The sequence below is a fragment of the Eschrichtius robustus genome, chromosome 4 (genome assembly GCF_028021215.1).
Source record: "Eschrichtius robustus isolate mEscRob2 chromosome 4, mEscRob2.pri, whole genome shotgun sequence".
Lineage (NCBI taxonomy): Eukaryota > Metazoa > Chordata > Mammalia > Artiodactyla > Eschrichtiidae > Eschrichtius > Eschrichtius robustus.
Window position 1 is genome coordinate 109,264,778 of NC_090827.1, and position 16,188 is coordinate 109,280,965.

At 41.6% G+C, this 16,188-nt stretch overlaps 1 protein-coding gene across 2 annotated transcripts in view; it reads right to left on the reverse strand.

Moving 5' to 3' along the window:
- BST1 (bone marrow stromal cell antigen 1) overlaps positions 1-4,831 on the reverse strand; it is a 44,450-nt gene extending 39,619 nt beyond the window's left edge. The window contains exons 1-3 of one of the 2 annotated variants that reach the window (XM_068543197.1): positions 4,487-4,831; positions 3,260-3,386; positions 2,036-2,171 (exon numbers count right to left, since the gene is read on the reverse strand). In XM_068543197.1, coding sequence (XP_068399298.1) covers positions 2,036-2,171; positions 3,260-3,386; positions 4,487-4,680 — 457 coding nt within the window. In that variant the 5' untranslated portion in view covers positions 4,681-4,831. The remainder of the gene's footprint in view (positions 1-2,035; positions 2,172-3,259; positions 3,387-4,486) is intronic. The other variant, XM_068543196.1, reaches the window with a different exon arrangement.
- Positions 4,832-16,188: the final 11,357 nt, after the last annotated feature.

Here is a 16,188-nt window from a genome sequence, read left to right on the forward strand (position 1 = left end):
GCCTGTGTAAAACTGCAATGCTTCCCTCTCCCCTCCTCACCAGCCAGCACTCCCTACCCTCTTTTCCCTGTTTTGTTTTTCTCTGTAACCTTTATAATCTTATGGCGAACTGTATATATATGTTTTTACTTGCCTGCTGACGGTCTTATCTCCACCCCTGCCCCTATAATGTAAGGATGAGGTATTATTTTCCTGGTCTATTCTCTTGCTGCCTAGAAGAGCAAGGACTGGCACGGAGGAGGCACTCTACACACTTTATAGATGGATGAATGAATGGAGGAGCAAGAAACAAAACTGAGCTTAGGTTAACTTTTTTTTTTTTTTTTGGCCATGCCGCACGGCATGTGGGATCTAAGTGACTCCAATACCCAGGGAGGAAGAACCTCCAGTCTTCACGAAGGGACCACCTCCCCCCACCCGCTTTCCTTGCTGGCCTTCGTCCTGCTCAGCCTTCAGGCTCATCAAGAGCTAGAGCCGCCAGGAAGCTTCCCGAGGCTCTGGTCTATGCCGGTGTCTCCCTCTGCTACTCCCTAGCTCTGGGTCGTTCCCGCCTCAGAGCACACCTCTCCACACTCACAAAGCTACATGTTTCCTGAGGGCAGAGGCCGCTGTATCACCAGCTCCTAGCTGGTGAGGTGAATGAGGAGCGTTTTCCTTACCATCAGGCCGGCCCCTGTGACTTTAACTTTCACTGTGATTTTGCCAACTACAAAATTGGCACTTGCCATCTACCTCTACAAGGATCAAATCATGAGCCGCTGCAGCCGCTGACCTTCAACACTCCCCTGAAAGGAGTTCAGGGTGGAGATCAAGCATGAGGCACTCTGTGCTCTGGGAAGAACTGGCAAAACGGGTCTTTAGATGGTTAAGGTATTTTCAGGAGAAGATTTCATGAGCCCAAGTCTTGCATCTCCTCATATCTAGGAAAGTACTAAAATCACTAATGGTGACATCTGTTCCTTTTGACTGGCAGCAGGTCTCTGCCAAAATGTGTACCTGACCGCACACACCCACCCCCTTCGCTAAAATCATACATAACAGTGACTTTCCCCCTACCTCTCTGGGGCAGTTCTCAGAGCTATCTGAAGTGTTGTCTCCCGGGCTATAGTCCTCATTTTGCCCTAAATAAAGCTTAACTCTCAGCTTTCACGTTGTGCTTTTTTTTTTCTTTTTTTTTTTTTTTAATAAATTTATTTATTTATTTATTTATTTTGGCCGTGTTGGGTCTTCGTTTCTGCGCGAGGGCTTCCTCCAGTCGCGGCAAGCGCGGGGGCCACTCTTCATCGCGGTGCGCGGGCCTCTCACCGTCGCGGCCTCTCTTGTTGCGGGGCACAGGCTCCAGCCGCGCGGGCTCAGTAGTTGTGGCTCACGGGCCCAGTCGCTCCGCGGTAATGTGGGATCTTCCCAGACCAGGGCCCGAACCCGTGTCCCCTGCATTGGCAGGCGGATTCTCAACCGCTGCGCCACCAGGGAAGCCCTGTGCTTTTTTGTTTTAAGTCAATAATTTGAACCTCAAAATATCTGCTGGTGGCCTGGAGCAGCTTCAGAATCAGTGAGAAGAGGGGAGAATCCTGGCCCTAGTTCTTCAAGTCATTTAACCTCCCAAAGCCTCAGGTTTCCCCTCTGGAAAATGAGGAGAGTGAGACAGAGTCATGCAGGACCCTGGAGTCAGACTGTCTGACTTTGCTGTTTACGCGCTGTGCACTCCTGAGCAAGTTTCTCAATCTTGCTGTGCCTCACTTTCCTCGTTTGTCAAAATAGGAATCAGGATAGGACCTATGCCATGGGGCTGTTGCAGGGATTAAATGAGTTAATGTCCATAAAGTGCTTAGAACAGTACCTAGCAAAAGACAGACTCTCTTTCTCTATTATCATTGTTATTATTTAATTATTATTATGACCACTTTACCTGAGAGGATTTGAGGGGGGCGGGATCCAAAGAGATAAAAATGCATATGAAAGCACTTAGCACAAATGGCAAATGCATAGTAAATAGGAACCCTGACGTTTCTTGTGATTCGTGCAGAAGTCTTACCAGAGGCATTTTTCTGTCGACACCAGCTCAAGAAATCTCCAACCACGCCATACAGAACATTGCACAGTGGCATAAAGCGGCGGCCGTTCTCCGCATAGCTGGTGACAAGGAGGTGGTTGTTTTCCCAGAACAGGGACTAAGGAAAAACCAACACAAAATGAAATCAAAACCGATTTCTTCAGGCACAGTATCATCAAGACAAGTCAGGCCAGCCATTTCTCATTCACCTGGGACTTGCCTCACAACAACTGAGCCTTCTTTGTCTTTGTCTTTAGTTACCCATTCAGAGAGTGCTACCAGCGCTCTTTTCTTTATTCCAAGGGTATCATGCAAATGTTAATGAAATATTTTCCCAGCAGAGAAAAAATATAATACATACATACATATATATTTTTTCTAGTAGTTATAGATAGATAGTTTTTTTTTTTAAATCAATGGACCTAGGTTCAAATTCTGGGTCTGTCATATACTAAATGTGTGATCTTGACCAAGGCATGTAATCTCCCTGTGCCTCAGTTTCCACATGTGGAAAATGGGGAGTATGACCCCTTTCTCTTCTCCCAGAGCTGTGGTTAGGATGATATGCAATCACAAAATGAATTCCTAAAGGGTAAAGTGTCTCAAAAATACATTACCTTTATAATAAATTATACTTTATAGTTTCCACTATGAAGTTACAATGTTTTCACATAATAATAATAACTCAAGGTACTGTTCTAAACAAGCAATTTATGTAGATGTTCTCATTTACTTTCACTGTATTAGTGCTTAGAGTGCAGACAGAATACAGACATGTAAACCACATGATTATATGTTAACCAGTTTCTTCAAGAAACTGGTCCTGAATGGATATAATCTTAAGACCTGTTAAGAGGAGGTATTGGTCTCCTGGGAGGCTACTGACATAGAGGGTTTTCTGAAGTACTCAAGGTTCAGGCCTTTGGAGCCAGTTAGGATGGAGATTGTTCAGAACTGGCCAGGTGCAGAGGCCCCGTGGGAAAGGTGTGGTGACTCGCTGATGTTCTTGTGGTTTCTGCACTGACTTCTTGACTTAGGAAAGTTCCTTCTGCCCAGGACTGGCAGGAGACCCAGGAGCACCGTTGAAGACAGAGCCACTTTCCCACCAGAGAGCCTGGCGCACATTGTGAGTTGGTTGCTTGGCCTGGACACTGTCTGTCTCTATAGAGACAGAGCAACGTTTTAGCGAGGCGAAGGTAGAGTTACCTTGTCTCTGGGAATGGAGTGCCTGGAGAGGTTAATAAAAAGGTCGTAATCTGAGGGAAGCACGGAACAGGGATCCTTATCCAGCACCAGTTTAAAGGCTTCCCAGATGGCTGTGCAGTTCTTGTCCCTGCGGAAAAGTACAAGTTTAAAAGAGAAAAAGAAAAGAAAAAGAAAAAAAAGACCACATTCCAGTGTGATATATTTCCGTTTCTCCAAGTTTTTTACTAGTGATTTTGTCAAATATCAACTCTTCAGAACTGGGCATACAAAAAAGACAGGAAATTGTCATAACTCTTGCATTAACCCAATTCAGAAGAGGAAGAAAAATAACTTTGGTGATGGATTTAGAAATCTGACAGTGGAAGTGTCTTTCAGAGGTGCAACACACATTTCTTAGAACTTAGAACAGGCTCACAGAGACAGCAGAAAATGCACAGAGCTAGACGGTGACAATTCCAATAAACCACATGGGCTGCCAGCTTCAGGTGCCCCTTCATTTAGACACAGGTCCATCCTGGGGTTGGGGGCCAGGTGAGATCAAGTGGACATGCAAGACCCTGTAAAATCAGGAGTGAGCACAGAGTGTGGAAAAAGACTGTTCCACCTCCTGCTAAGGCAGAAAGTATGACTTCCAGGGTCTGCTGCAACTCCTTAAGTCCAACCTAGCTTTCCAAAACCATTTCCCACCCCATTTGTAACTTATTTCTTATGCTGGGTGGTAACATGGGTGTTCCCTGTATTATTTTCCGTTCTTTTTTATTGGCCTAAAATCTGTCACAATAAAAACAACTGGCACAAGAGAGGGACTTTATGAAAACAGAAAAAATGTGTCCAAGGAAGGAACAAAAATTAGTAAGAAGCACAGTGCTGGCAAGAGAGACTCAAACTTTAAAAGTCCTCTAAATTAGAAGACCTGAAATTTGAATTCCCAAAGTACCTGGGGAATTGCAGCTGGAGACCATATTCCTGGGTCTGATGGGTTCTGGTTAGCCTTACGCTGGCTGTCGTCCAAACTCACCGCTACCTAATCCTCATCCACTCCCCCCGCAACACCTGCTGCATTTTTACACACGCACACACACACACACCCCCTTCACCTCCAGATCCCACCCAGTGCACCCTCCCCAGTAGATTCCCCATCCTCCTTCCCTCTTCCCCTGCCCCTCCCTTTCCTCTCCCCCTCCGTTCCCCTCCCTCTCGGGCTCCCTCTCCAGCCGCCGCGCTCACCGCAGCTCGGGGCTCAGCACCGCAATGTACTCCGCGCAGCGGCCCAGGAAGATGCTTTGCAGGTGCGGGATGGTGCCCTGCCCGCTCCAGCGCGCGGTCGCAGCGCCTGCAGCGCCCGCGGCCGGCGGCAGCAGCACGAACAGCAGCAGCGCCGGCAGCGGCCGCCGGGACCGCGCGCACCCCCGGGCTTCCATCGCAGGCACTTTGGGGGTGCCTCCCGGACTCGCCTCCTCCCGTCGCGCTGAGGTGGCTCCCCGAGCTGCCGCTGGGCAAGATTCTCGCCCTACCGGAACCTGCGCTCACTTCCTGTCTCTCTTTCTGCTTCAGCTCCGGGACTGAGTTGGGACATTACCGGGGGCAGGACTATTGCCCTCGGCTAATCACGGCCGGAGTCCACGAGGTGGGAGGCCCAAAGAAGAAGCGAGGTTGGAGAAGGGGTGAGGCGAGTTCAGTCCCCCGAAGGAAGATTTTTCTGGCTTCAAACTATGACAACTTTAACAGACACCCACCCTCTTTCTCACTGGCTAATGATGAGTGGACGGTGTTTGTTTTCAGGAAATAATAACCACAAAAGTTAATATGTATTGAGCTGTTACTATGTGCCAACCACTTTACAAGCATAATTTTCATTGTCTTTTCACAATATCCCTCCGAGCTAGGTTTATCACTCCCATTTACAGGTGAGTGAATTCAGGGAAGTTAAGTAGGTTGTCGGAGGTCACAATCTCCCTTCCAGATAGATGCAAAATTCCAGAGACAATCAGGGTAGAGATCTGAGATTAACAGAACTCACTGGAGGGTCAAGTCCTCAATTTCTACGGTAGTGATAGCTATGTGCCTGGCAGACGGGATAAATGTGGGAGGCCCGTGGGAGGTAGGGTGGAGGGTTCTGGAATATTTTATTTTAATCTCTCTTTTCTATTTTTAAAGTTTATAACCAAAACTCTCATTGTCCTGTCCAGCCCCTCCCTAACTCGAGTCCACTTTCCAGAAATAAGCATTTTAAATTATTTCAACAGGTTTTTTGTTTTTGTTTTCCTGGCATTTACTTCCACATTTCCAAATAATATGCCTGTATGCTGTTTCTTGATGTTTCCATTTTGGATACTATTCTTTGACTTCCCACCACGTCAAAGGAAATTTTATCTTTAACCCCACACATCCTCAAAAGGCATCCTTCTGCACCCTTCATTGTCCAAGTCTTTTTATCAAAAGCTTTAACTCAGTAATCAGCATTTACGTTATTATGACTTGTGAATATTATTCATGGCTGAGTTGTAGTATTCTATGATTCTGTTTCCTTTCTTGTGAACTTCATGCTTACCCTAGAGGTAATAATAGTCTCCCTCCCACCATCCCCTACCACTGGCTTATTTGTTTGTTTGTGATATTATATGTACACTTATGATTATTGTCAAATTCTCTACAAGGCATGTAAATCTTTCAATGCATTTAAAAGCATCAGTCAATATTTCAGGTGGTGTGTGTGATTTCTTTCTCTCTCTCTCTTTTCTTTTTGTTTCTTGGAAACACCCTTTTTTGTCCAGTTTACTGTCCCAGTCTACTCTCAACTTGCTGCGTAGTTGTCTTGCAGTGACCCAGGAAGATGCCTGTTCTTGTCTCTCCTGGATTGATGCCCTGTTTCCTAGATCCCATGTGTAGAGCACACCTTCCAATAGCTCCTTGAGAAGATGCCATAGGGGCTAAATTTTTTGACTTTTGCATAATAATGTAAAATGTCATTATTCTACCCTCATGCTTGATTGAAAGTTTGGTTAGAGAGAATTTTAAGTTGCAAATCATTTTCCCTCACAATTTTGAAGGCAGTGCTCCACTGTTCTCTGATTTCTATGTTACTATTGAAAAATCTAGAGCCCTTTTCCTAATCCTGTTTATTGGACCTTCTCTCTGGAAGTTTTTAGGATAAATCTCAAGAGTATGAAATTTCGGAGATGAACTTGAGAGCAAGTAATTTCCATTCATTGTGCTGACAGCTCTAGGAAGGATGCTTCCAAGAAACAAAAAAAAAAAGAGAGAGAGAGACAGAGAGAAAGAAATCACACACACACCACCTGAAGTATTGACTGATGCTTTTGAATGCATTGTAAGATTTATATGTCTTGCGGAGAATTTAACCATAATCATAAATGTATGTAGAATACCAATCAAACAAATAAGCTGGGGGGGGGGGGAGGGGGAGGGAGGCGATTACTACCTCTAGTTAAGCAAGTTTATAAGAAAAATATATATAGTCATATAATACTCTAAGCTCAGCCATGAATAATATTCACAAGTCATAATAAAGTAAATGCTGATTATGAAACAGGAGGGAAGGCGGCAGGGCACAACCTTTGAAACAATGACATAGCCAGAGGACATGACATAAACTGATTAGAACCAAATGGGTCCAAGATGGCAGATAAGTCAAATTCCACTAGACCCTGAGCCTCAGTATATGCTCACTGTAACATATCAGCAAGCTAAATGACACACCCACAGGTGCCATGACAGTTCCAAGGCCAACCATAAGGATCAAAAAGTGGGCGGTGGCCCAATTCCTGGAAATCACTGCCCCTTCCTGAAACAGTTGGAATACTCCTCCCACTCATTAGCCTATGAAATTACCCACCCTATAAAACCTGACAACCTCATACCCTGGTGCCTTTCTCACCTTCTGAGACGGCCCACACTCTGTCTGTGGAGTGTGTTTCACTCTAAATAAATCTGCTTCTTACCTATCACTTTGTCTCTCACTGGATTCTTTCCACGTGAGACACAAAGAACATGAGCCTCAGTAAGTCCAGACACCAGGTGAGTGATTCTAATTAAAACACCGTGAGTCCGAGTCCCAAGCAGGGTTTTGGCCATGTTCAAGTCCCAGCCACGTGGGTTCGAGTCGCAATCTGAGGTTCACAGTTTCAATTACTGCTTTAACATTTATATCCAGAAAATAGAAAGAATTCAACAACTCAAAAATAAGAAAAACAACCCAAATTTTAAAATGGTACCTGCTTTTAAAATAGTTGAGCAGGTACCTCACCAAAAAAGACATTCCACTACTGGGTACTTTCCAAAGAGAAAATGAAAATATGTCTACCCAAAGATTTATACATGAAATGTTCATAGCAGCTTAATTCATAGTAACCCCTAAACAATGCAAATACCCAACAAGAGAAGAATAAACAAATTGTGATATAGTCTACAATAAAATACTACTAAGCAGTGCAAAGGAATGAACTACTGATACACTGAAGAATGTAAGAAAAATGTATATGCTAAATGAAAGAAGCTAGATGTAAAATAATACACACTTTATTATTCTCCTTACATGAAGTTCTAGAAGGAATAGGATGCTGATATACAGAATTGGGGGAAAAGAGATTTCAGATGGAACCAATTGCCTGAGCAAAGACAGAATAATGGGAAAGCATGGGGCTTCTCCTGAAAAACGTACAATTTTATTTTGACTGATAAATAGGGTACAGGTTGAGACTTGACAAAATAAGTTAGGGTCATACCTTTTTTTTTTGCCATGCCTCGCAGCTTGCAGGATCTTAGTTCCCTGACACGGGACTGAACCCATACCATTGGCAGTGAAAGCATGGAGTCCTAACCAATGGACCTCCAGGGAATTCCTAGGGTCATATATCTTTTTTTCTTTTTCTTTTTTTTTTTTTTTTAACATCTTCATTGGAGTATAATTGCTTTGCAATGGTGTGTTAGTTTCTGCTTTATAACAAAGTGAATCAGCTATACATATACATATATCCCCATATCTCCTCCCTCTTCCGTCTCCCTCCCACCTTCCCTATCCCACCCCTATATATTATATCCTAAAGACCTTGGACACAATAATAATTTGAACTTTGTGCTCTTTTTCTTTTTTTTTGAATTTTATTTTATATATATTTTTTATACAGCAGGTTCTTATTAGTTATCCATTTTATACATATTAGTGTATACATGTCAATCCCAATCTTGCAATTCATCACACCACCACCCCCTCACCCAGCCACTTTCCCCCCTTGGTGTCCATACATTGGTTCTCTACATCTGTGTCACTATTTCTGCCCTGAAAACCCTATTTCTGTACCATTTTTCAAGGTTCCACATATATGTGTTAATATACGATATTTGTTTTTCTCTTTCTGACTTACTTCACTCTGTATGACAGTCTCTGGATCCATCCATGTCTCTACAAATGACCCAATTTCGTTCCTTTTTATGGCTGAGTAATATTCCATTGTATCTATGTACCACAACTTCTTTATCCATTCGTCTGTCGATGGGCATTTAGGTTGCTTCCATGACCTGGCTATTGTAAATAGTGCTACAATGAATATTGGGGTGCACGTGTCTTTTTGAATTATGGCTTTCTCTGGGTATATGCCCAGTAGTGGGATTGCTGGTCATATAGTAATTCTATTTTTAGTTCTTTAAGGACCCTCCATACTGTTCTCCATAGTGGCTGTATCAATTCACATTCCCACCAACATTGCAAGAGGGTTCCCTTTCCTTCACACCCACTCCAGCATTTGCTGTTTGTAGATTTTCTGATGATGGCCAATCTAACTGGTGTGAGGTGATACCTCATTGTAGTTTTGATTCGCATTTCTCTAATAATTAGTGATGTTGAGCACCTTTTCATGTGCTTCTTGGCCATCTGTATCTCTTCTTTGGAGAAATGTCTATTTAGGTCTTCTGCCCATTGTTTGATTGGGTTGTTTGTTTGATTAATATTGAGCTGCATGAGCTGTTTATATATTTTGGAGATTAATCCTTTGTCCGTTGATTCGTTTGCAAATATTTTCTCCCATTCTGAGGGTTGTCTTTTCATCTTGTTTGTAGTTTCTTTTGCTCTGCAAAAGCTTTTAAGTTTCGTTAGGTCCCATTTGTTTATTTTCGTTTTTATTTCCATTACTCTAGGAGGTGGATCAAAAAAAGATCTTGCTGTGATTTATGTCAGAGTGTGTTCTTCCTATGTTTTCCTCTAAGAGTTTTATAGTGTGCAGTCTTACATTTAGGTCTCTAATTCATTTTGAGTTTATTTTTGTGTATGGTGTTAGGGAGTATTCTAATTTCATTCTTTTACATGTAGCTGTCCAGTTTTCCCGGCACCACTTATTGAAGAGACTGTCTTTTCTCCATTGTATATCCTTGCCTCCCTTGTCATAGCTAAGCTGACCATAGGTGCGTGGGTTTATTTCTGGGCTTTCTATCCTGTTCCATTGATCTATATTTCTGGTTTTTTGCCAGTACCATATTGTCTTGTTTCCTGTAGCTTTGTAGTATTGTCTGAAGTCACGGAGTCTGATTCCTCCAGCTCTGTTTTTTCCCCTCAAGACTACTTTGGCTATTCGGGGTCTTTTGTGTCTCCATAAAAATTTTAAGATTTTTTTTTCTAGTTCTGTAAAAAATGCCATTAGTAATTTGATAGGGATTGCATTGAATCTGTAGATTGCTTTGGGTACTATAGTCATTTTCACAATATTGGTTCTTCCAATCCAAGAACATGGTATATCTCCCCATCTGTTTGTATCATCTTTAATTTCTTTCATCAGTGTCTTATAGTTTTCTGCATACAGGTCATTTGTCTCCTTAGGTAGGTTTATTCCTAGGTATTTTATTCTTTTTGTTGCAGTGGTAAATGGGAGTGTTGCCTTAATTTCTCTTTCTCTTTCCATCATTAGTGTATAGGAATGCAAGAGATTTCTGTGCATTAATTTTGTATCCTGCAAATTTACCAAATTCATTGATTAGTTCTAATAGTTTTCTGGTGGCATCTTTAGGATTCTCTATGTATAGTATAATGTCATCTGCAAACAGTGACAGTTTTACTGCTTCTTTTCCAATTTGGATTCCTTTTATTTCTTTTTCTTCTCTGATTGCCATGGCTAGGACTTCCAAAACTATGTTGAATAACAGCGATGAGAGTGGACATCCTTGTCTTGTTCCTGATTTTAGAGGAAATGCTTTCAGTTTTTCACCATTGAGAATGATGTTTTGCTGTGCGTTTGTCATATATGGCCTTTATTATGTTGAGGTAGGTTCCCTCTATGCCAACTTTTTGGAGAGTTTTTATCATAAATGAGTGTTGAATTTTGTCAAAAGCTTTTTCTGCATCTATTGAGATGATCATATGCTTTTTCTTCTTCAATTTGTTAATATGGTGATCACATGGACTGATTTGCGTAAATTGAAGAATCCTTGCATCCCTGGGATAAATCCCACTTGATCATGGTGTATGATCTTTTTAATGTGTTGTTGGATTCTGTTCACTAGTATGTTTTGAGGATTTTTGCATTTATATTCATCAGTGATATTTTTCTGTAATTTTCTTTTTTGGTTGTATCTTTGTCTGGTTTTGATGTCAGGGTGATGATGGCCTCGCAGAATGAGTTTGGGAGTGTTCCTTCCTTTGCAATTTTTTGGAAGAGTGTGAGAAGGATGGGTGTTAGCTCTTCTCTACATGTTTGATAGAATTCACTTGTGAAGCCATCTGGTCCTGGACTTTTGTTTGTTGGAAGATTTTTTATCACAGTTTCAATTTCATTACTTGTGATTGGTCTGTTCATATTTTCTATTTCTTCCTGGTTCAGTGTTGGAAGGTTATACCTTCCTAAGAATTTGTCCATTTCTTCCAGGTTGTCCATTTTATTGGCATAGAGTTGCTTGTAGTAGTCTCTTAGGATGCTTTGTATTTCTGCGGTGTCTGTTGTAACTTTTCCTTTTTCATTTCTAATTTTATTGATTTGTGTCCTCTCCCTCTTTTTCTTGATGAGTCTGGCTAATGGTTTATCAATTTTGTTTATCTTCTCGAAGAACCAGCTATTAGTTTTATTGATCTTTGCTATTGTTTTCTTTGTTTCTATTTCATTTATTTCTGCTCTGATGTCTGTGATTTCTTTCCTTCTACTAACTTTGGGTTTTGTTTGTTCTTCTTTCTCTAGTTCCTTTAGGTGTAAGGTTAGATTGTTTATTTGAGATTTTCCTTGTTTCTTGAGGTAGGCTTGTATTGCTATAAACTTCCCTCTTAGAACTGCTTTTGCTGCATCCCATAGGTTTTGGATCATCGTGTTTTCATTGTAATTTGTCTCTCGGCATTTTTTGATTTCCTCTTTGATTTCTTCAGTGATCTCTTGGTTACTTAGTAATGTATTGTTTAGCCTCCAGGTGTTTGTGTTTTTTACGTTTTTTTCCCTGTAATTGATTTCTAATCTCATAGCATTGTGGTCAGAAGACATGCTTGATATAATTTCAATTTTCTAAAATTTACTGAGGCCCGATTTGTGACCCAAGATGTGATCTATCCTGGAGAATGTTCTATGTGCACTTGAGAAGAACGTGTAATCTGTTGTTTTTGAATGGAATATCGTATAAATATCATTTAAATCTATCTGGTCTATTGTGTCATTTAAAGCTTGTGTTTCCTTATTAATTTTCTGTCTGGATGATCTGTCCATTTGTGTAAGTGAGGTGTTAAAGTCCCTCACTATTATTGTGTTACTGTTGATTTCCTTTTTTATAGCTGTTAGCATTTGCCTTATGTATTGAGGTGCTCCTATGTTGGGTGCATATATATTTATAATTGTTATATCTTCTTCTTGGATTGATCCCTTGATCATTATGTAGTGTCCTTCCTTGTCTCTTGTAACATTCTTTATTTTAAAGTCTCCTTTATCTGATAAGAATATTGCTACTCTGGCTTTCTTTTGATTTCCATTTGCATGGAAAATCTTTTTCCATCCCCTCACTTTCAGTCTGTATGTGTCCCTAGGTCTGAAGTGGGTCTCTTGTAGACAGCATATATATGGGTCTTGGTTTTGTATCCATTCAGCGAGCCTGTGACTTTTGGTTGTAGCATTTAATCCAGTCACGTTTAAGGTGCTTATCAATATGTATGTTCCTATTACCATTTTCTTAATTGTTTTCAGTTTGTTTTTGTAGGTCCTTTTCTTCTCTTGTGTTTCCCATGTAGAGAAGTTCCTTTAGCATTTGTTGTAGAGCTGGTTTGGTGGTGCTGAATTCTCTTAGCTTTTGCTTGTCTGTATAGCTTTTGATTTCTCTGTCGAATCTGAATGAGATCCTTGCCGGGTAGAGTAATCTTGGTTGTAGGTTCTTCCCTTTCACCACTTTAAATATATCATGCCACTCCCTTCTGGCTTGTAGAGTTTCTGCTGAGAAATCAGCTGTTAACCTTATGGGAGTTCCCTTGTATGTTATTTGTCATTTTTCCCTTGTTGCTTTCAATAATTTTTCTTTGTCTTTAATTTTTGTCAATTTGATTACTATGTGTCTTGGCATGTTTCTCCTTGGGTTTATCCTGCCTGGGAGTTTCTGCACTTCCTGGACTTGGGTGGCTATTTCCTTTCCCATGTTAGGGAAGTTTTTGACTATAATCTCTTCAAATATTTTCTCGGGTCCTTTCTCTCTCCCTTCTCCTTCTGGGACCCCTATAATGTGAATGTTGTTGCATTTAATGTTGTCCCAGTGGTCTCTTAGGCTGTTTTCATTTCTTTTCATTCTTTTTCTTTATTCTGTTCCATGGCAGTGAATTCCACCATTCTGTCTTCCAGGTCATTTATGCGTTCTTCTCCCTCAGTTATTCTGCTATTGATTCCTTCTAGTGTATTTTTCATTGCAGTTATTGTATTGTTCATCTCTGTTTGTTTGTTCTTTAAATCTTCTAGGTGTTTGTTCTTCAATTCTTCTAATATGTTTGTTAAACATTTCTTGCATCTTCTCAAACTTTGCCTCCATTCTTTTTCCGAGGTCCTGGATCATCTTCACTATGATTATTCTGAATTATTTTTCTGGAAGGTTGCCTATCTCCACTTCATTTAGTTGTTTTTCTGGGGTTTTATCTTGTTCCTTCATCTGGTACAAAGTCCTCTGCCTTTTCATTTTGTGTATATTTCTGTGAATGTGGTTTTCCTTCCACAGGCTGCAGGATTGTAGTCCTTCTTGCTTCTGCTGTCTGCCCTCTGATGGATGAGGCTATCTAAGAGGCTTGTGCAAGCTTCCTGATGGGAGGAACTGGTGGTGGGTAGAGCTGGCTGTTGCTGTGGTGGGCAGAGCTCAGTAAAACTTTAATCTGCTTGTCTGTGGATGGGTGGGGCTGGGTTCCCTCCCTGTTGGTTGTTTGGCCTGAGGTGACCCAACACTGGAGCCTACCTGGCTCTTTGGTGGGGCTAATGGCGGACTCTGGGAGGGCTCACACCGAGGAGTACTTCCCAGAACTTCTGCTGCCAGTGTCCTTGTTCCCAGAGTGAGCCACAGCCACCTCTGCCTCTGCAGAAGACCCTCCAACACTAGCAGGTAGGTATAGTTCAGTCTCCTATGGGGTCACTGCTCCTTCCCTTGGGTCCCGATGCACACACTACTTTGTGTGTGCCCTCCAAGAGTGCAGTGTCTGTTTCTCCCAGTCCTGTCAAAGTCCTGCAATCAAATCCTGCTAGCCTTCAAAGTCTGATTCTCTAGGAATTCCTCCTCCCATTGCCAGACCGCCAGGTTGGGAAGCCTGACGTGGGGCTCAGAACCTTCAGTCCAGTGGGTGGACTCATGTGGTGTAAGTGTTCTCCAATTTGTGAGTCACCCACCCAGCAGTTATGGGATTTGATTTTATTGTGATTGCACCCCTCCTACCATCTCTTTGTGGCTTCTCCTTTGTCTTTGGATGTGGGGTATCTTTTTTGGTGAGTTCCAGTGTCTTCCTGTTGATGACTGTTCAGCAGTTAGTTGTGATTTCGGTGCTCTCCAAAATTTGCGCTCTTGAACATCAAGAGCTTTCAATACTTTCTGAACTTCCTTATCGAAAATTTTGTCTTGTTTGTTGGTTGGCATTTTTGCTTGCTTGAGGATGAAGCAAGAGAGATCATGAATTTGAAGTTCCTAAACGGTGTTTCGTAGTGTCCTCTCAATGAATGTTTCAAATACTTATCATCAGCTTATTTGTTCCTTGTGCTTATTTTGGGTTGTGGTAAGCTGAGTAATGGCCCCACAAAGATGTCCATGTCCTAGTCCCCTAGAACCTGTGAATACATTACCTTACATAGTAAAAGGGACTTTGCAAATGTGATTAATTTAAGGATCTTGAGATGGAGAGATTACAGTGGATTGTCTGGATGGGTCCAATGTAATCATAAGAGAAGGGCAATCACCCAGAGAGGTGATCGTACAGAGAAGGCAATGTGATGATGGAAGCAGAGAGATATCTGAAGGTGATTTGCTGCTGGCTTTGAAGATGTGAGGCAGGGAATGCAGGCAGACTCTAGAAGCTTGAAAAGTATGGAAACAGATTCTTCCCCGGAGTCTCCAGAAGGAACAAACCCTGCTGACACCTTGACTTTCGCCCAATGAGACTATCATTGGACTTCTGACCTCCAAAAGAGAATAAATTCGTGTTGTTTTAAGCCATTAATATTGTGGTAATTTGTTACAGCAGCCGTAGTAAATGAGTACAGATTTTGGTATCTGAAAGTATCCCTCTTTCTGCCTCCCTTTGTCCTCAGTTCCAAGACTGAGCTTGGGACATCATTAGCACAGGATTATTACTCTTCGCTAATCTTGGCCAGAGTCTGCAAGGAGGTTGCCCCAAAGAAGAAGCGAGATTGGAGAAGGAGTGAGGTGAGTTCAGTCATCAGAAGAAAGATGTTTTTCTAGCTCCAAACTATGGCAACTCTACTGTAACAAATACTAAAAATATGAAAGTGGTTTGGAAGTGGGTAATGGGTAGAAGTTGGAAGAATTTTGAGGAACATGATGGAAAAGTCCTAGATTGCCTTGAACAGACTGTTAGTAGAAATATGGGTGTTAAAGACTGCTGGTGTGGTCTCAGAGGAAATGAGGAACGTGATTTGGGAAACTGGAGGGAAGGGGGTTCTGTTATATAATGGTAGAAAGCTTAGATTGTGTCCTATAATTATACAGAAAACAGAACTTGTAAGCAATGAATTTGGGTATTTGGTTGAGATTTCCAAGCAAAATATTGAAGGTGTGACCTGGTTTCTTCTTGGTTGCTTTTAGTAAAATGTGAGAGAGGAACGGAGAGAACTGTTACAAAAAGGAAGCAGAATTTGATTTGGGAAATTCTCAGCCTACACAGATTGCAAACAATGCTGAAGTTAAGAGATCCACTGCCAGGAAAGCATGCTCTGGAGAGTAAACCAATGATGTAGTTGCACAGCTTCTTTTTGATTAAAAATGTTTTAAATTGTAGTAAAATATACATAAAAGTTATCATCTTAACCATTTTTAAGTGTGGATAGACTTTTGCTAGTACTTGGAAAGTACAAAAGGTTAGCACATTCAAGTATATAGAGGGCTCTTTGAAGGGGTGTAAGACTCAGAAGCCAAAAACAGATGAAATTATTCAGGAAAGATCTGAGGAGTAGCCTGTTTTTTAATAAAGTGAATCTCTGTGACCCACAAAGTTTTTGAGAATGCTATACCAACAAAAACATTGTCAAGTTGGACTAAAAGGGACAGAGGACAAAAATGAAAAGACTCTCAAAATTCTACAGGCAGAAAACATGCTGAGAAAAACTACTCAGTGGCAGACATGTGTTACTCTTCATGAAAAAGGATGATTCCAAGGGTGGAGAGCTCCAGAGAGTGGAGTCAGGGGTCCAGAAGGCAGAGGCATGAGCCATGTAAGTTATTTCCAGGCTTTGAAACTTAATGGAGTTTGCCTAGGTGGACTT